This window comes from Anabrus simplex, chromosome 1, assembly GCF_040414725.1.
Source record: "Anabrus simplex isolate iqAnaSimp1 chromosome 1, ASM4041472v1, whole genome shotgun sequence".
Classification (NCBI taxonomy): domain Eukaryota; kingdom Metazoa; phylum Arthropoda; class Insecta; order Orthoptera; family Tettigoniidae; genus Anabrus; species Anabrus simplex.
This window is the reverse complement of record NC_090265.1, coordinates 1336902190-1336924158: the sequence shown is the minus strand read 5'-3', so window position 1 is coordinate 1336924158 and position 21969 is coordinate 1336902190. Positions and strand designations below refer to the sequence as shown.

The 21969-nt window shown below is 41.2% G+C and overlaps 1 protein-coding gene across 1 annotated transcript in view; it reads right to left on the bottom strand.

Moving 5' to 3' along the window:
- The window catches only part of LOC136858935 (titin), a 186325-nt gene that overhangs the window by 41672 nt on the left and 122684 nt on the right, over positions 1-21969 (bottom strand). The window contains exon 8 of the mRNA XM_068225760.1: positions 3425-3539. Coding sequence (XP_068081861.1) covers positions 3425-3539 — 115 coding nt within the window. The remainder of the gene's footprint in view (positions 1-3424; positions 3540-21969) is intronic.

The following is a 21969-nucleotide window of genomic DNA, read 5'->3' as shown; positions in this document are numbered from 1 at the left end:
AACTAGCAGTTACCGGCGGCTTTGCTCGCATGACTTACTTTGACTTATTTCCTGTTGCTCCTCCTGGAGCATAGGGCTTGCGAGAAACACTTCTATCTTTTCCTATTGTTGGCTAACCTCTTCACTTTGTTCCAAGTTTTTCCCACTGTTAGACATTCCTCTTCGATCGTCTTTTTCCAGGTCTTCTTCGGACATTCGCGCTTTCTAGCGCCTTGGGGGTTCCAGTCGAACGCTGTCTTTTCAATGGCTCCAGCGGGCTTCCTTAAAGTATGTCCTATCCAACGCCATTTTCTTTCCCTTATCTGCATTTCAATTGGCTGCTGATTAGTTTCTTCCCATAGATCTTCATTTGAAATAACATCTGGCCATCTTCTGTTAACGATACGTCTTGGACAGTGATTCACGAAGACTTGTAGTTGTTTAGTCGTCTTCTGGGTATCTTTCCACGTTTCACAGCTGTAAAGCAGAACGGACTTAACATTTGTGTTAAAAAGTCGTAGCTTAGTTTTTCTAGAAATGTTCTTGTTTCTCCATATAGGATACAACTGAACAAAAGCACCATTCGCTTCCTGATACGACTCTTAATGTCTTCTTCTGCTCCTCCAGCCGTAGTAACCATACTCCCAAGATATATGAAGGAGTCTACTTGTTCCATCTCTTTATCATCTATAGACAATTTATCATCAATCTAGGAATTGACCCTCATTTCCTTGGTCTTATTAATATTTATTTTAAGTCCAGCATCCTCTGCCTCCTCCTTCAACCGCTTAATCTTCTCTTCCATATCTCTGAACCAGTAGGCAGATGTGATCTGCAAAAACAAGGTCTTCTAATCTATCTTGTAAGCCCCACTGGATCCCCCTTTTCCAACCTCAATACACTCTCCTCAGCACACTATCCAACACAAGTAGGAAAAGAGTTGGAGAAAGAATACACCCCTCTCGAACTCCCGAGGTCACATCTATTGGTACAGTAAGATTTCCCATATGCAGAACCTAACATTTATAACCCTCGTACATATCCTTTATAATATTCAGAATCTTTTGTGGTATACCATATTCTTCAAGTGTTTGCCACATAACTCTTCTATTTACAGAGTCAAAGGCCTTCTCAAAGTCAATGCAAGTCAAGTAGAGGGTGTTCTGCCATTCTGCACTTTGTTGCAAGATGATTCTCAGAGTGTTTATGAGCTACGGTGTTTACGAAAACCAGCCTGTTCCCTTCTAAGGAGCAATTCCACAACATCTTTCACCCGCTCTAAAATGATCCTTGAAAGCACCTTACTTGGTACTGACAACAATGTAATTCCCCTCCAATTATCACAGTAATATCCCCTTTCTTTGGTATCTTAACAAACAGGCCTTTCTTCCATTCATCTGGTAGCTTTTCTTCATTCCAGATCCTTTCCAACAGGGGGTGCAATAATTTTGCCGAGGTCTCAATATCTGCTTTAAGTATTTCTGGCGCGATATTATCCATACCTGGTGCTTTTCCAGTTCTTATCTGTTTCAAGCCCTTCTCTATTTCTGACAGGTTGGAGGATGTAAATTTATTCTTGGGTCACTATCTACTGGTTCCGCTTGTCAGTTACCATTCCGTTCTATATCTCTATTGAGCAACTCTGAGAAATGTTCCTTCCATCTCTGTAGCTGTTCTTCCCGGGTGGTCAGTAGTTCACCTCTCTTGTTTTTTTAATGGGTTTATTCCTGATAAATCCTCTCCTTGACAGTTTCTTTGTGATACTATACAATTCCTTAGCATCTCCCCTTGCTGATGCCTCTTCTGCCATTCATGCTTGTTCATCTACCCACTGTATATGATCTTTTCTTACACTTTTCTTTACACTCTTATCAGCTTCCACATATTCTTTTTGTCCTGTGGCTTTCTGTTGTCTTGTTTTACACATATTAATCTTTGCCTTAAAATAGCTTTCTAGCCTCTATTTTTTTTCCAAGTATCATCAGACATCCATTCCTTCTTGAGATAATTATGAAATACAAGCACCTTCTCACTAACTTCTAAATAGGTGTCCTTGACTTTCTTCCATGATAATTCAACATCCATCATAAGTTCTGGTTCAACAGCAAGAGCTTCAAAGCGGTTTCTTAATTCTATCGGGAATTCTTTCCTTTTAGCTTCATCTTGCAATTTACCTGAATCAAATTTCTTGTTTCGCCTTTCAAATTTCCTTCCATTTGCCACAATTTTCATTCTAAACTCTGCAACTACCAGGTGATGATCACTTCCAATATCTGCCCCTCTTTTATTTCTAACATCAGTCATTGATCTTCTAAACTTTCTACTTATTGCGATGTGGTCTATCTGGTTTTCTGTAACCTGATCTGGTGACACCCATATAATCTTAGGGCATCGTTTATGAGGGAATAAAGTGCCACCTACTACCAAGTCATGGCTAGCACAGAAATCAATGAAAAGCTGCCCATTTTCATTACAGTCACCAACTCCATGCACTCCTATAATTTGTTCCAGCCCCTCATAGTTAGAACCAACCTTTGCATTTAAATCCCCCGTCACAATAATAATATCCCTCTTTCCCACTCTATTAATAGTCTCATTTACCTGGCAGTAGAATTCTTCCTTTTTTTCTATCTCTGACATTTCTGTGGGAGCATAACACTGGATCACTGTCACATTGCGAACCTGGGTTTTGAATCGAGCTGTCATCGGTCATGGGTTTCCAATCAAGGAGGCTCCTCTTTGCAGTTTCATTCAATAGCAATCCTACACCTTCTCTATGTTCTGCATCTTCCCCCATTTGCCCAGAATACAAGAAAGTGCACCTATTAAAAGTCTGTATTTCTCCGAAGTCTGGCCACCGTACTTCACTTAACACTGGAACCGGCAAGCAGTTCACCTTCAAGCGGCAAGCATTTAGGCGAGTTTTGCAAGCAACTTTTAAAAAATTCATAAAAATGTTGTTTTTCAATTTATTTTTACGTACAACATGTCATTTTATTCAGAAAAGGACGAAGAATACTATAGTAGGAAATTAAACTTACCAATTTAGTATCCTGAAGCAGTATGGATGGGGTATCCAATACACGCTAAACATTCCAAAATAATCCGAAAGTTCTGGGCAACGTGTACGTAAAAAGTAATATTATATGACGATTTTACTATATACAAAATTTTCACAATTTTATGCTGATTAACTATATGTGCAAAAGGTTTCACTACATTGAAGTATTGTAAAGTAAAATAGAACTGAAATAACACAGGCACATCGCACCAAGACGTGAGTCTACTTAGTCAGATTCATTCTCGCTACCTTCGTAGTGGCTCACCTTTCTTCCTGCTTTCATAGGCCTCCAAAAATGTTCTAATTTATGGTAGTACTGTTGATGGACATTACAATTACATCCTGGGCACAAAAAGTGGGTGCGTTTCTTTCCTGGGAGCATACCAGCTGATGTCCCTTTTCTCCTGAAGGTCCAGGTGGAATGTTTTGTAGAGTTTCATCATCTACAAGACCTTCGACAATACTAACCTCCTGTTCAAGGGACTTGTCGGTGTTCAAACTATAGAGTATATAGGCATCAAAAATTACCATTACCAACAGGTTATAGAATATTTCTTTCCAGTCGAAACTTTAGAAAAAAATGGAAATAAGTTATTTGCGATTTTGAAGTGTACCACTATTTTTCAACTAGAGAAATGATTTTTTTCATTTATTATACTGTAACGTCAACCCATCTTTGCAGACGTGAATACGGACCCATATTTCCGGAATTCGTTTTATTTCGTATAATTTCCTGTGTGTATGTATTTATTAGTTTCAGTCGCTAAAAGATTCCGGATAGCATTGGAGAAAAGCAAATAGAAATATGTTAGAGGAGGACTGCTCTTGGGAGGGCAATTTCATATACCTGCGTTTCTAACCTTGAACTTCTCTTCCACTTTTATTTCTGGCTCTGGAGGATGAACTCTTGTCCACTTCGGTTCTGTTTTGTCAACTGCATTACCGTCATTATCATTATTATCATCAGTGGCTGGTTCATTGTGTTCCACATCATCGTCAATAACAGTGTCGAAATAACTTAGCCCAGGCTCATATAACTTGCCACTACCTGACGAATTATTGTCAACATCATCGTCAATTCCTTCTAAAAGTACGTCACTATCACCTTTGCCGTCCAGATCAAACAAACAATTACGAATTTCACTACTTCCCTGACAATTCATTCATTTTGCGCCACGATAGCTAATGCACATCGGACAATCACAGCAAGCACAACAGAATGACCGTCTGCAAAGCGTTCTCGTTTTTCCACGTGTATACCGCACACTCTGTCACACTAAACTACTTTATAATTGTGGTGTATTTATAGAGTAGAGTTTCCTCTTCAATATGATGCAAGATATGTCATAAAGATGTTGAGTTTCAAGGCGCTATCTCAAAATTAGTCAGTGCTGGCGTAATGCATCTCAATAGCGACTCTGCCGGTTGAGTAACAGGGAAATGAGTCGCGATTGCGATGATTGCCGGTTCCAGGGTTAATCCAAGGATATCCAGCCTGCATTCCTCCATCACTTTGGCCACTTGCTTCAATTTACTGCTCTCTCTCAGGGTTCTGACATTCCAAAAACCTATTCTCGTTTTCCGTTTCATGCCAAAAGTCATCAACTTATTAGCCATCTGGCTGTGTTTCACTTCAGTTACTTTAATAGTTCATATTTAATGCTGTGCGAGTTATTAGCCCACAGCAACCCGAGCTTGATGGTGTGACTGCCACCTAAGCCTCCAAGCCTGCTGTTTTCTGTAGGGGTTGTCTCCCTTAGCCTTTGAAGATCCCTCTTCACCACAAGGCAGTGGTTCTCCTTGTTTCTTTAAACCCCACGGAAGAGGGTTGCCTCGTCTGCCAGATTTGCCGTACCAAAAAACTCTTTTTCCGCCGCATCTGCCATTGATGACTTCACCAGAGCCCCGTTAGCAGTCACTTTTCAGGGTTCCTGTAGGGCCTTCACAGCTACCGTAGCAGTAACGGGGCACACACAGTCCCTGCTGTACATCACCCCTGCAGGCAATTCCTTACTTCATGCCGTTGCCCACCTCCCACGACGTGGACAAGGACTTATGGGAGGCCCTTGCTCGCATGGATTTTGTAATTTGATAAAAGTAATCATTCCTTGGTACTGTACTAACACATTATATGATAATCCCCAATGTATAAAAACTCACCGAAAAACTCAGCTTTATTTACCACAGAAAATCTTTGTAAACAACGTTTGTGATACTGCCTTTTGGGGCTAAGATGACCAAGTAACACAGAACTGTACATGTGAGAAAAAGGCTTCTGGGGCCGATGCCCTTCAATGTTAGGCCCCTTTAAACAACAAGCACCATCATCATCATCATCATCATCATCAAAAGTCTTCTCTAAACTCGGAAAAAAACAAACTTGTTTATTTCTGAAGGAGATTCTGAATACCTATTTCCACGTCTGTAACATCTTCAGTTTTTGAGATATACTGTAAGTATCCACTTAAACAGAATTCAAGACCTTCTTTACTTATTTTCATCCCGCCCCCGCTCTTAAGTTGATTTTCTGAGACCAAATAAATACCGGTATGCATTTATTTTTAAAGGAAATTCCAAATACCAATTTTCACATCTGTAACATCTTTAGCTTTTATAGATATAAGTATCCACATACAAATAATCCAACTCATTTTTCACTTTTTTCACCGCTTAAGTGAATTTTTTGAAAACAAAAGAAGACATGTTACTTTATTTTTAAAGGGATTCTAAATAGCAATGTTCACGTCTGTGACATCTTTAGTTTTTGAGATATAAGTATCCTCATACAAAGAATTCAACTAATTTTTCAATACACTCATCTCCCCGTAAGTGAATATACCGTAAAAAAAAAAAAAAGAATGCATGTTTCTTTACTTTGAAAGAACATTCCAAATACAACTTTTCATGCCTGTAACATCTTCAGTTTTTGAGATCCCCCCCCATAAATAAAGCGTGATTCTTTATGTTTAAAGGAGATTCCAAATACCAATTTTCATGTCTGTAACCTTCAGTTTTTGAGATATAAGTATTCCCATTAAAAGAATTAACTTATTTTCACTTCCTTTCACACTCCCCCCGCCCTTAAGTGAATTTACCGAAAACAAAAAGTGTTTCTTTATTAATAAATGATCTTAATACCAATTACCATGATTGTAACAGATTCAGTTTTTGAGATATATGTGTCCTCATAAAAGGAATTCAACTCTTTTTCACCCCCACCCCTAAGTTGATTTTTCCCCAAAAATGCATTACTTTATTTTTAAAGGAGATTCCGAATACCAATTTTCATTCAACTAATTCCAATTTTTAAATTCTTCGCCCCCCCCCCAAGTGGATTTTCCGAAAACAGGAAATAGCTACTTCTTTATTGTTAAGGGAGATTCCAAATATCAATTTTCACGTTGGTAACATCTTCAGTTTTTGAGATATCAGTATCCTAATAAAAAGAATACAACCCCATTTTCAGTCCTTTTTAAACCCCACCTAAGTGTTTTTTTTCTGAAAACAAGAAATACATGATTCTTTATTTTAACAGAGATGAAAAATACCATTATTCACTTCTGTAACATGTTTAAGTTTTTGAGATATACTGTAGATATGCTCATTTTAAAATTTCACCCCCTTTTTAGTTCCCCTTAAGTGGATAAATCACCTATATTTCTTTACATTTACAAGAGATTCCAAATACCAATTTTTACACCTGTAACATTTTACGTTTCTGAGATAGGCCTATAGTCTTTCTAAAAATTCACCCCATTTGTCACTCCTGTTTAACCCCCATTATTTGGATTTTCCAAAAACAAAAAATATATTTTCTTTATTTTTAAAGGAGACTCCAAATACCAATTTTCAGGACTGTAATATCTTCTGTTTTTGAGATATAAGTATCCTCATTAAAAGGCATTCAACCCCCTTTTCACCCCTCCTAGTGGGATTTTCTGAAAACAAAAAATACGTGTTTATTTTTAAAGGAGATTCTAAATACCAATGTTCACATCTATAAATATTTTAATTTCTGAGATATAGATACACTCATTTTAAAAATTCATCCCTTTTTCACCCCCTTAGCGATGGAATATCCAAAAATCCTCCCTTAGCCAGCACCTACATTGTAATGTAGGCCTAAATGTATCCTCTAAATTTCATTTCTTTATGTCAGTAGTTTTGGCTCCGCGATGATTAATCAGTCAGGACATGTTATTTTATATATGTATTTATAAGCACACTTTTCAGAAAGTAGTGGTGATGGTGATTATTGTTTAAAGAGGAAGTATAACTAGGCAGTCATCCTTTATTAACACTAATCAGAGAGAAAAAATTGAAGGCGTCCGACACTTTGAAAAATAAAGATATTAGCCAAAGAAACGCAAGGGCCACAAAGGGCGTGAAAATGAAATATTCCTTAGGTCCTGAATGCTCTAATACCGGCAGGGTCAGAAAAGTACAAGAGTTGATCAAGGGAAGTTGGATAGGATAGATGAAAGTGAGGAGCCTGGCACAGACAATGCCAGGACTCAAGGGCCCTGTTTTTGCCAACCCACGCTCCCAAGTTAAGCCTCTGGTGCCTCTTTTAGTCACCTTTTACAAGAGGCTGGACATACTGTGGGGGTTATTCAATCACTCCTACCCAAAGGGGGACACTGTCCAACAGGGGGACATAGCTCAAAGCAGACAAATCAACCAAGTTGTCAATAATGCAAATGCTTAACACTGATATTTTTAAGATAGCTGAACAAAGTACATAATTTTGCATAAATTTCCCAAGTATAAGCTAGGCTACAAATGGCTTTAGGCCTACCCTACATCTCCCTAGGTAAATTATTCCAATTGCTAATTACTCTTCCTACAAACAAATATTTGCCCCAATTTTCCCTCTTACAACTTTATATTCATCTTATTTCATCTTTCCAAGTTTTACAAACTTAATTCAAGCTTATTTGTCTACTAATGCCATTCCATGCTATCTCTCTGCTGATGAATTCCCGATTGCAATGTAATGCATATATACTTGGAGAGTTACACCGTAGTCAACTGGAGCGGTGGCCGAGTGCTCACTGTACTTGTCTGTGAACCCCAACGACTTGAGTTTGAATCTTGTTGCAAAATATCCTGTAAATATTTTCATAATTAGTTTTACATCGCACCGACACAGATAGGTCTTATGGTGACAATGGTATAGGAAAGGGATCGGGAAGAAAGCGTCCGTGGCCTTAAGGTCCAGCATTTGCCTGGTGAGGAAATGCGAAACCACGGAAAACCATCTTCAGGGCTTCCGAATGTGTGGCTTGAACCCACTATCACCCGAACGCAAGCTCACGGCTGCGCGCCCCTAACCGCATTGCTAACTCGTTCGGTAAAATATATTTTTATTTGAGGGAATGAGAAGATAAAAATGGAACAAACATATTATGCAAATTGCAATACACTTTATTTTCTACCTGAAATGAATATAGGCCTAAATGTTCTCAGAAGACCGTAAGACCTACCGGTATCTGTGTCAGTGCAATGTAAAGCAACTTGTACAAACATACATATTCTGTACAAAAATATAGCTGTGAGAAACTCACGTCACTGAGGTTCGCAGACAAGAACGATGACCAATCAGCCACCGCTCCGGCTGACTGCAGTGTAACTCTCCAAGTGTATATGCGTTGCACTGGAATCGGGGATTAATCAATTTTTTGGAAATTATTAGGTTGCGGACCTGACATGTTTAAGTAAAATATGTTCGCCTTTTAGTGTTCTATCACCTCCACTAGGTCCGAAGTGGCAGTTATTAAAAGCCTCGCATTTTGAGTTGGTAAGACTCAGTGCCAGATGGCTTACACAGTCTTCATCAACATTTCTTTTAGCTGTGTGTTTTTTCCAATACGTTTTGTTACATTTTCATTTCTTCCTGAGACTACCTGTAGCATTTACCTCCATTTTCTATTAACATGGTGGTCAATTTCATGGTTTCCAACAATGAATATTCTAGCTTTCATTAATATGATTAACGATGGAATTAAATGGGTTTCATACTGTAAAACTCTAAAATGTTGAATTCGAGAAAGTATAACATACTATGTACAGTGTTTAGTATTGCAAAATTGAAAATAAGTAGTTTAAAACACTATTCTGTTGGCAACAAGAATGTTTACAATCCAGCCATCTTTAGATGTGGGATAGCTCCATCTGGCAATGAGAGTCTTGCCAACTCAAAATGCGAGGCTTTGTATAACTGCCTGTAGATGGCAGGTGGGATACCCCAATTACTAGAGATTTCAGCACTTGTTAACAGATGGCATGAGTTGTCTAAATACCCTTTCCCCCCCCCATTTGTTTGGATTAGTTCCCTCTGGTACTAGGCCCCTCAAATTATGCAGCTGTCCTTTGGATCTTTTCCAGTTTGCGACACAAGTACAGCTAGTGAGTACATTGGAACCAGACTCTAATTGGGATCTTAACATAGACTTTTCCGACCTCTCCTTTACATTCTTACAACTCCTAAATACCCTCATAACCATATGAAGAGACTTGCAACATTTATTTTTACAACCTTGTTAAAGTGATTGCTCCAATAAAGATCTTTCCTTATATTAACACCTATGTTCTGACAGTGATCCCCATGAGATACTTTCACCCCATCAACACAGTAATTGAAAGAGGGAGAACTTTTCCTCTTGGTGAAACATACAACCTGACTTTTCACCTTGTTTACCATCATACCGTTGTCTGCTGTCCATCTCACAACATTGTCGAAAACATTAATCCACAGAAAGTCTTATCTGTGATTGCAGTTCTTTACTCATATCATTCACGTATTATTTGGTCCAATAAAAACAGGATCAGATAATCCTTCCTTACTTGAATTTCTAGAAATTTAACCATCCATTCAGTTATACACTTCTCTCTAGTTCGGTAGCCCTCATTTTCATCAGTGCCTTCGTCTTTCATGATCTACTCTAGCCTTGGATAGGTCAGTAGTTATAGAATTTGACTTCCTGAATATAATCTGCATATCGTATAATATCGCTACTGTGAAAAACCATCACCCCTATTCATCATATTATATTAAATACTATAATTCTCAACCCAGTACACAAAAGAAAGCGTGTTCTCTGCGGTCAATAAACCTAGTGCGAGACAGCCAGGCGCGATGTTGTGACGGGTGTCGGCGTACACAAGCACGATACACAGGTGCCTCAAATTGAGATCCATCCCCATGAGTCACGTCGTGAGTTCCATTTTCCAGAACAGTGGCTCAGTGTGGAAGTCTTCATTCTTTCCACTTCAAAGATATACTTTCCCTTTTTACTATGAAATCCTCAGCAATATTCTCTAATAAGCAAACTTTTAACGAGTTTTGAGAAGGTATATATAATGGAAACATTTGTATGTATGTTGAGTCCTCAGCCCTAAGGCTGGTTGGATCCTCAACAGCTCTGCCATCAGCTGTCATAGATGGCCTAGGCATCACTGAAGAGGAGTACTAGGGAAACGAGGAGTGAGGTAGTTTCCCGTTGCTTTCCTCGCCGAGCCAGAAATTGCTATTACATATCAGTCTGCCAAGCCCACTGAAATGCATGCGCCAACTGACCCTATGAGCGACATTTTCACACCATTCATAACAGGGACTGGTTGCATAAGGAATGGCATTACTAGCATTGCTCATACCTCGGTCACTTTCATACTGTCAAGGCCAAGAACGAGGCTGAGATAGGTCAATGAAAGTAACAAATTTATTCTAGCCCATATGAGCAGACATAGTGCACTATACACAATACATCTTGCCAGCAAGGGCACAAGTGTCTAATATAAGCATACAATTAGAAAGAATGCTTTCCCGGAGCTTACATGAACACGTGTCAAGCTCACTGGTCTGTAACTAAGCTGCTTTATGGTCAACACCCTTTCCTTTGTACACTGGGGCTATTAGAACTTAGATGTTTCATAGATATTACTGCCTTGTAAGATATTTAGTCAACATCAGTTATTAATTTCTGCTCTAGATTAACAACATATTTCTTTTGAAACATGAGAAGGCACTGAAATGAGGGCTGAGTGGAAGGAAGATGATGGTGACATACAGACAGAGAGCAATGGAACTGAGGGCCAAGGATGACAGGCCTGCTTTCCCTCTGCCTGCCCCCACCCATTTTCTAACTCTCCTCAGTAGCCATGGAACATGTGTTGACTGCAGCTTCACTCATTTAGTAGAGTTCATACCTCAATTATTCCAAACATCTGTGCTCACCATTATTTTATTGTTAACTGCTGACCAGGACTGTGTTTAGTGAATCAACTTCGGTACTGATCTAGACTAAATGACACCTGTATGGGCATCTATCTCCTCCGAGAACAGTTTTGAATTCCTGACAGAAAGTAGGTACCTATACTTATCTCCAGCTAAAGCAATGTAACCCATCAGCAGAAGCCAGCTCGCTTCATTTCTAAACTGGAGGTTAGAGAAATTATTAAAGTATGAATAATTACAGTACAAACAGTGATAGACTTGGTATTTGAGATGAAGAGAGAAAAGTTAAATTATCTGTGCATATGAATTCAGTCACAGGGCAATACAAAGGGGAATAGAGGAGAGTTAGTTACACTTACTTTGGAAGCAACAAAATTAGACAGAAGATGGTAGTCTAGGAGTTGTCATTATTGCCTTTTGTAGCCCATAAAGAGCTTAGGATATGTAGTCAATAGCCCTTGCAGAAACCAAGAGAAGATCGGTAAAATCTATTAATAGTTAAGACTGTATTAGGCCCTAGATTATTTCAAGAAGGGAGGTCACGTTGTACTGTAAGTTGTACATGGAAAACTGGGAAGGTGGTTAGTTCATTCATGGAGTGAAAGGGACAGCACAGTACAGTAGCCTATATTAAATGGCATAGATAACTGCAGTTCATTTGAACCCCATTATTGTTCGATTACATGTACAGTATTACTCAACTTAGTATAGGCCTATATGTGTGGTCAGCTTATGAGTTAGTTAGGCACTTGCCTCCTGTTCTGCCAATGAAAAACACTTGAATCTGACTGTCATGTGTCAGTACAGTAATATTACTGGCAAATACAACCACCCAGAACTCCCTTTTGGAACAAAATTCCATTACTAATATCTCTAACCTTAAAGGTCACAGAAAAACTACTGTGCCCCGAGAGTGACAGAAAACGTAACTTTTCATTGTAGAATTCAATGAACCATCTCGACCAACGGTGAAGTATAAATGCGCGCACAAATACACAAATCTACCTAATGAGGTCTACCTTAACCTCTTTTGCCGAGTAAATGATAAGAATTCACTCACACACACCTGAAAGTCTAACCCTTTTAAGCCTAAACAGACAAGGTGGTACATCAACACACACGTCTAAACGAAGTCTCATTATGCCTATCTTCCCTGAATTGGCAACCTCATCGCCAATCATCCCACGGGCTTCCCTTACGAGTATAAATTTTTAACGCCATCGCGACCACTATCATTTTTCTTTCGGTGCAGTAGATTTTCACAGTCCTCCATTAACGTATTTGTCCAGGTGACCAGTTCATTTTTGGCACCACTAACTCGCTTTCAAAAGACGATATTTCACTTATCACGAACATAACGAGGAAATTATACATTTCACTTTCCTGTTGCGAAAGAAACATGTGCCACGTTGGTTCCCATAGTAACAACCATCAGATATCAGGCGTCCAACATATGTTAAAGAAATTTATCAGCAACGTGATAATAGTTGAAATAACAGAAAGTAATATCTTCACCTATTTGGTAGTATCTTGATTACTTATTTGAAATTCTGAATATTGGAATAGTCACATTATGTCAGTAAACATTGTTATGAGTTCACCTGAATGAATATCTTTTCGAATATCAACTTGATTCTCACACGTAGTTTACGTCTCGTAAGCCCTGCTGCATACCGTACTGTATAAAATAGAAATGAACCTCTTTTTTTTTTAGACTATAGTAAATAGTTTGCGTGGGTATAATAGAATTTGTAGAATATACATTTGCTATGAACAATTTAATGGGATAATTGAGCTGTAGGTAACATTCTGTAAGTACGATATATAGATGAGTAGTTCCGTAGTTCATAGTTCGCTCAACTGACACTAGAGTTGTAGTTTCTACAGTAGAGACGGTACTATAATTTTTCCATATTTCTAAATTTTCTTCTTTATAAAATCAGAATTCATTTACCAATTTACATTAAGCATATTTTTCTACGCCAATAGGTAGTGTATATGGCCTACCCGTTTTAGTCATATGCGTATACAAAGTGTATCAAATGCAGCAAAATACTTAGGTGGTTTACATTGCTTGTATGTAACTATATATACACGTTCTGAACTTCAAGGCTGTTGGAAGTGGGTTGTTGGTGGGCAAGCTGAACATTGATCGCTCGTGACGTAAAGGCAGATCTGCTCAGTATTGGGAAGTCTGAAGAGCCTCCCGATTCCTCGCCGAACGGTCGAGGCTCTTCAGGACTTCGAATTGAACTACCGCTAATTCGTGAATACCGTGAATAATTGAGGTAATTCCATCACTTCCATATACAGGCACTGTGGAAACAGTAAGCCAAAATTTTTCAAAATGCAGTCCTCTTCATCCCTTTTTATACCGGTATATGTTTTGTCCGACTCCATGCCAATTTCAGAACAAAGGACTTTACTGTAACACTTTGTTTCTTCGATAGTGCTACCCTTTTTGAAGCAATTATAGCTCATCTCAGACTTAACAGACTTAACACTTTCTTATACAATGTCTGTCTGTTAGGTCATCAGCCCAGAGGCTGGTTGGATCCTCAGATAGCACCAACAAAAGCTATGCAGTTATAGGGAAACCACAAAAACCAATAGCAGTACCAAAATGAGGCGTACTAGGCAAGACGAGGAGTGAGGTAGTTTGCCATTGCTTTCCTCACTGGACCAGACAGTGCTACTGCAGCACAACCAACCCTATGAGCAACACCTTTCATGACACTCAGACACACTGGTTGTACTCTGAATGACGTTACTCAGCACCACCCACACCCCAGCAGCTTCCATATTGTCACAGCCATGGATGGGACTGGGACATAGGTGGAAGCTACACTTTGCTCTGGCCTGTGCCAACAGACGGATACAAAAGTACTGTATCCATCAAGAAATGACAGCAGGCAGTCTTATACAATAGGGGGCACTATTAAATTACTGCTTAAATAATGCTCAAAATATAATTAGACTATTTTCATCTAGTCTCATTTCTTGATACCTGGTCGGGATGAGATGAGATTAATTTATACGGGATGTGTCTACGGCCGGATATCCTTCCTGGCACCAACCTCAGTGCAAGAGGTAATGGAGATGAAATGTGTTATGGCGAATGAAATTGGGTAAGGGGTAGGAGGACTCACCTCTGGCCTATGGATAGAAACCGTACCGGCATTTGCCTGGAAGTGAAACTATTTAACCACAGAAAACCATTCTAAGAACTGCCGACGGTGGGGTTCGAACCCACGCGTTTCCCGAATGCTTGGCGCCATAGCCATACGTATTAAAACGCGCGGCACTTAGCCTACTTTCACCTATATAAATAAAATGATAATTTTTGTCTGCACGCTCGGATTAGATGTACAAGATTCCAAAATTTATGTTAAGAAAGTGTTTAGATTAAAATAAGTCGAAGAAATGATAATTCTATAATGATAGCGCGAAAAGATGAGATTGCATTCGGGAAATAGTGGGTTCGAATCCCACTGTCGGTAACCCTGAAGATGGTTTTCCGTGGTTTCCCATTTTCACACCAGGCAAATGCTGGGGCTGTACCTTAATTAAAGCCACGGCCACTTCCTTCGCAGTCCTAGCTCTTTCCTGCCCCATCCTCGCCATAAGTGTCGGTGCGACGTAAAGCAAAAAAAAAAAAAAAAATAATAATAATAATCAAAACGGCCGAGCGTCTGAGAGTGCTGGCCTACTGAACCCAAGTTCCCGGCTCAATCCAGTGGAATTATTTTGAAGGTGCTCAAATACGCCAGCCAATGGTAGATTTAACGTCATGTTTTTTTTGTTTTTTACTAGGGGTTTAACGTCGCACTAACATATCGGAAGATTTTCGGCGACGTAAGTATGGGCGGCCAGCTCACTCGGTTAACGCCATATAAGAGAGCCCCTAAGCCTCCTGCTTCATAAAGTCCACCAACAAGACACCTTTATGGTCCCAAATAAAGGCAGCTATTGTTTTCCTGCTCCTAAGTATCAGTTTGAACTTTTTGGCTTGTTTGGAGAAGAAGGATGCGTCCAATTCTTAGACTGTTCTTTGGTTTTTGGAATGTCATACAGGACCCATGTTCATCGCCAGTAACGATAGACTTTAAAAGCTCTTCCTCCGCACTATGGTAACGCGTGAGAAACATTACGCCTGACGCTATTCGCTGAGTATTGTGATCGTCAGTCAACATTGTTGGAACCCAACGTGAACATTTCCGATATCCTGAGTATTGAGTCACAATTGCGTACAGGGAAGACCTTGAAATGTCTGGGTTTGCTGTAGAAAGTTCACTGATCATAAACCTCCATTTGCTGCGTAAAAACGAAGAACTTCAGGAGGCTGTCCAGACGCACATTACCTCACTGGCGGCAGACTTCTTTCCAGAGGGAATCGGAAAGCTGGCGTTACGATACGACAAATGCCTAAATTGTTTTGACGATTATGTGGAAGAATGAGCATGAAACTACTAACCTTCTAGTGATAAAGTCATTTTATTATGTCAATGTGTATTTTTTACAGCCCATCGGAGGTTGAGAAAACCAGCCTTCGTTTTACCAGTGAATACGTTGAGTTCAGTATTATTTTGACTGTTACTATGAAGGATATGAAACTGATCGTTAGACCATCTTGCTTATTTACATTCCTCTCTAGGGAGTTAAGTTAATTTACCTCCCGTTGTCAGTAGCAAGACGTAAAACAGACTTTTTTCACCACGGCAGTGTAACAACCGTGTATTCACTGTAGTGGACGATGAAAAAGTACTTTTGCTATGGATCATAAAACGGCTAGCGTGGTGGTATAGGACTAGCAACTCAGCCTCTTAACCGAATTCGATTCTCAGCTCGACGAAGAACTTTGTTCTAGTCCGAGGGCGAGGTCAGCTGAGGAGCTGTCTGATATGCGGGCAGTGAAACGCCATCCGCCGTTTCACTGACTACGAGCATTACAATGTCTGCAAGGCATCTGACCGGGTAAAATCGTATTCGCAGGCCCAAGGCCCTTCTTAGGCTGAGGGACCGTGATTTTAGTTTAATGTCACGAAAGGAAGGCGAAATTATAAATTGTATGTATGTTCAGTCTTAAGCCCTAAGGCTGGTTGGAACCTCAACAGCTATGCCATCAGCTGTCATAGATGGCCTAGGCATCACTGAAGAGGAGTACTAGGAAAATGAGGAGTGAGGTAGTTTCCCATTGCTTTCCTCACTGAGCCAGAAGTTGCTATTTAATAACGGTCTGCCAAGCCCATTGAAATGCATGCACCAACAGACCCTATGAGCAACATTTTCACACCATTCATAGCAGGGAGTGGCTGCAGAAGGAATGGCATTACTAGCATCGATCATACCTCAGTCACTTTCATATTGTCAAAGCCAAGGTTAAGACAGAGACAGATCAATATAACTGGTAATACAAAATTTGAAAGCCCATATTTCCCGATATTTTTCATTTTTTCTTAAATGTGGTTCTATGATTTCTTTTAACACAATGTGGTTTTTCTTTCAATATGTTAGATTGTTAACATATTTCTCGGCAATTCCGTTCACTTTTGTAAACTGGAATGGTGGAATGTTCAAAGCCATCGGCATGAGAAGAACAACTCAATTTTCAACGATGTGCAAGTGTTTGGAGTAGGCTAACAGACACAAACTAAATCTATTATTAAAACGCTTTTGTTCGCTCAGAGGGAGGAATATTTGGGCTACAATGAGATTGTAAGAGGTGCTCAAGCCTATTACAATCAATTCTACCAGTTTCAATTTATTTCAATTTGTTTTACGTCGCACCGACACAGATAGGTCTTATGGTGACGATGGGATAGGGAAGGCCTAGGAGTGGGAGGGAAGCAACCGTAGCCCCAATTAAGGTACAGCTCCAGCATTTGCCTGGTGTGGAAATGGGAAACCACGGAAAACATCTTCAGGGCAGCCGACAGTGGAGCTACCAGTTTCCTTAATTCATGGCTCTCGTAGCTTGAACTCAAGTATGCCAGTTAATTTGGCCTTAAGTTACCGTAGCTGTTTTACAGTTGTGAGATTTGGCACTGATGCGAGTTAAAAATAAATAGTGGACACTTGATCTCACTGAGTGCATACCTAACGTTGTTGAAAGTTTTTCCATAGCCCTCAAGCATTAGTGGGAACCGGATGAGAGATGTGCTTTTGCGACTTTCTTTCTCCTTCACCCAAACTGGAAGTCATTTATTTTAATTACTCCTCTAGTGTCACTTGTTCCAAATCTAGATTAATGGGTTGTCATGGTTTAAAACAACCACTCACTTTCTCTACAAACAGCCCAATAAGTTTTTTAAAAATACGATGTATTTAATTATTAAACTGTTTTTTTTATTTTTATTTTTTTAAATTTCGTGTGGCTATTTCAAGCCGAGTGCAGCCCTTGTAAGGCTTGTGTAGGTAACTGCGTGTTATTGTGGTGGAGGATAGTATTATGGGTGGTATGAGGATGTGGATAGCTTCACTTGCTTGGGCAGTGTAGTTGCGAAAGATGGGGGAGCCGCACAAGATGTCTCGCAGCGCATTCAGAAAGTAAATGGTGCCTTTGTTCCGCTCTATCCGGTGTGGAAGAACAAGAGAATATCTATCAGCACCAAACTCCGCATTTTCCGAAGTAATGTCAAGTCTGTTCTGTTATATGGGTCCGAGACTTGGAAAGTGACTGGAGTAATTGCATCCAAGTTGCAGACCTTTGTTAACCGCTGTTTGCGAAGGATTCTTAACATCTATTGGCCGGAAGTAATCTCCATCTCCAACCATGAACTCTGGTGACGGACGGGAGAGAAAGAGATGGCCACACAGATGAAATGAAAGGGCGTATGGCTTTTAGTGCCGGGAGATCCCAGGATGGGTTCGGCCCGCTAGGTGCAGGTCTTTTGATTTGGCGCCCGTAGGCGACCTGCGCGTCGTGATGAGGATGAAATGATGATGAAGACAACACAAACTCCCAGCCTCTATGCCAGGGAAAGTAACCAATGATGGTTAACTTTCCCGACCCTGCCGGGAATCGAATCCGGGACCCCTGTGACCAAAGGCCAGCACGCTAACCATTTAGCCATGGAGCCGGACGCCATAGAGATAAAGTAGCGGAAGTGGAGATAGATCGGGCATACACTAAGGAAGGGGAACGAGGCAATTGAGAGGCTTTACCGAGCTCGATAGCTGCAGTCGCTTAAGTGCGGCCAGTATCCAGTATTCTGGAGATAGTGGGTTCAAACCCCACTGTCGGCAGCCCTGAAGACGGTTTTCCGTGCTTTCCCATTTTCACACCTTAAAGGCAACGGCTGCTTCCTTCCCACTCCTAGGCCTTTCCTGTCTCATCGTCGCCATCAGACCTATTAATAATAATAATAATAATAATATGCTTCTACGTTCCATTAACTACTTCTACGGTTTTCGGAGACACTCCCCCCCCCCCCCCCTCCCGCAATTTTGTCATGCGGGAGTTCTTTTAAGTACCGGTGCAGTAAATCTACCGATACGAGGCTTGACGTATTTGAACACCTTAAAATACAACCGTACCGAGCCAGGCTCCAAAACGCTAGTTCTGCCGTCTAAGTTATTCAGCCGGGCTTGTAGCACGACAACCTAAGCCTTCTGACCGGCAGCGAGCCAGTGTGCAAAATCACTCCTGACTGGTTTTCCGTGGTTTTCTATTCTCCTGCCAAGGCGAATGCTAGGGCAGTTATTAGTATGGGCCACGGCCGCTATCTCTGACGGTCAAATACCCGTCCTCTGTCGTCAAGAGGTTGAGTGGAACTCGGTCCAGATACTGTATACTACTACTACTACTACTAGTGAAAAAATAAAATCTACAGCCTGTTTCCAGTCATTCGACCGGGTCAGGAAAGGAATGAATGAAGCCTCCATCTAGCGGCGAGGGTAGGAATTGTGCCGGCTGCCGAAGCCTGTCGCACTCCTCTGGGGCAAGGATTAATGAATGACAGATGAAATGAAATGATATGGGAGAGTGTTGCTGGAATGGATTATGACAGGGAATACCGGAGTACCCGGAGAAAAACCTATACCGCCTGCGCTTTGTCCAGCACAAATCTCCCATGGAGTGACCGGGATTTGAACCACGGAATCCAGCGGTGAGAGGCCGGCGCGCTGCTGCCTGGGGCACGGAGGCTCCCTTACTTTTTCTTCTTCTTCTACTACTACTACTACTACTACTACTACTACTAGTAAATGTTTCCATTCCTCCCCTAAAGGTGGATTGAATGTACATTGCTATATACAAGATATTAACACCACAATGTTGTCACGTAACCTATTGTTCCATGTAGGTAGGAGTTATGTACCCAAGGTACAGATTTTGCAGCAGTATTTGAGTTATCTTGGGCGACTGCTACGCTAGGTGGGTATGGAAATTATGGAAGGGTGTCCCGTCCAGTTATGGATGTCGTCATCCTAGAATGGGAAGTGGGGGTGAGTGGGCGGGACTGTGAAGGGGACTCGGTACTGTGAGGATCTAAACCAATGTCTCGAGTGAGATGAAGGTGAATGTGTTCAGACCTGAGCGGGAGGTTAATGCATGTTTAAGGTTTGATTGGCAACTGCTTAGAATTGTTCGAGGACGAAGGATTGGTGAAGATGGTGGATATTTATTAGGGATATGGTAATGAAGCGGATTATGTCCTCTAAGGTTGGTGGTGGAAAGAGAGTGTGGTTGGAGCCAGTGGGAGAGTCAATCGTGAGGATTGGGGCTACGAGATCCGGTCTGTTGGTGGGAGGGGACGGACGGGCCTCACATTTGCGGGAATATGTGGGTTGAGTGTCCCCACAGGTATGACTTTGAGGGGAAGTTGAAGATGAGGGCATTTGGAGATGTGATGAGACTGGGAACAGTAATCGCAGGCTGGTTGTTCGGTGGTGCAAACGGCCGTGGGGTGGTAATTGTAAACTAGACACCTGTCATAACAGTGGGGCTGAGTGGGGAGGGCTTTGGAGGTTTCCACTATATGATGACGCCAAAAAATAGAAACTCCACTGGCGATAACGCAATATGTATCCTGGACAGTGGACAAGAATATGGGGACCATGAAGGTGAGTCCGGAGGAATTAAAGATTGGAAAGGCCTTCGTAATCGGAATTCCTGCCGCATGATGCTAATTGAGAATATCGTCATCAGATATGGCCGGGTCCACCCCATGGATCACGCGACTGACTAAACTGTGATGGGGGTGGGAGTGATGCTTTAAGGGTTGGGGTGGAGAAGGGTTTAAAAGGTACTGATGATCCTAATTGAGCTGCACTTATTGTCTGAGTGAGTTTCTGAGCGCGGCTTCTCCGTTGAGTTTGATGAGTATCCCATTAGAAGTCTCATATTGAAGCGGTGTAAGGTTTTGAATATGTGGGCCGGGAAATGGAAGCCTGGGTTGGAACTTAGCATGAGAAACACATGAATGCCAGTAAGGGGCGGCTGAAGTGAGCGGAAGTTGGTGATGGATCGGCGAGTTCTGGAGGTGGGGAGGCCGGATTGTGCAAGTAGATCCTGGAGAGGCAGTAGATTTTCACTGTTCATAGAAATTATGGCGCAACGCTGATGGGGTCATTAGGCGAGGGGGTGGTTCCCCTTCAGCAGGTAGTAGTGAAGCTGTGCGCTTAGACGGTGTTCGAGGATCTCACTAAGGAGCCGGGTTAACAGGTAGGAGCCGGGCCTGGTAGTTTCGATCAGCGTGCGAAGGCATGATGGCCGTGTGATATACAGTGGTTGCTACCGCTGAAATTGCCTCGTAGGTAAGAAGATGATATTCAGTTGGAGAGAATGTATACTGACCTGTCTATATGCAAGCCCGGAGAAACACTTAAATCGCCCAACCACCACTTGGTACCACTACATTTCATTCATTCAGATTGTCTGCCTTATGGCAAGTCTTGTCGTGGAATAAACCTCTTCCACTTTTGCCAGCCTGTAGCCAAGATTTGCATCTCCGAATATTTCATTCACCGGGCGAGTTGGCCGTGCGGTTAATGCGCGCGACTGTGAGCTTGCATCCGGGAAATAGTGGGTTCGATCCCACTATCGGCAGCCCTGAAGATGTTGTTCAGCACTTGATATCTTTTCCTTTCTCTCCTCCTTTTGCCTTTCACCATTCCTGCTATTCCTTCTTTAAGTAAACAGTCCCTCCTCAAACAATGTACAATCCCGTTCATTTTTCTCCTTCTAATGATTTGCAACATAGTTCGTTCTTCTCCAATTCTTCATAATACTTCTCCATTTCTTACCTGGTCGTCCCATTTCACTTGTTCTATTCTCCGCCCTTTCCACATTTCTAGCGCCTCCGATCTCATTTCATCTTTCTTCCGTACTGTCCAAGTCTCTGCACCATACAGCGCGATGCTCCAGATATAACACTTGGCAAGTCTTTTCCTCAAATATTCGTTTAGTGACCCACAAAGTAATTTCAATTTTATCTTGAAACCTTCTTTTGTTATGGCAATTCTTTTCTTGATTTCTTTTGTGCAGTATATATCTTCTCGGATCATACTTCCCAAATATTTAAAGTTATTGACTGGACCCCCTTATCGTAATACCTGTTCCTCCGTCCGGCCCTATGGTTAAACGGTTAGCGTGCTGGCCTTTGGTCACAGGGGTCCAGGGTTCGATTCCCGGCAGGGTAGGAATTTTCGCCATGATTGATTAATTCCCCTGGCACGGGGACTGGGTGTTTGT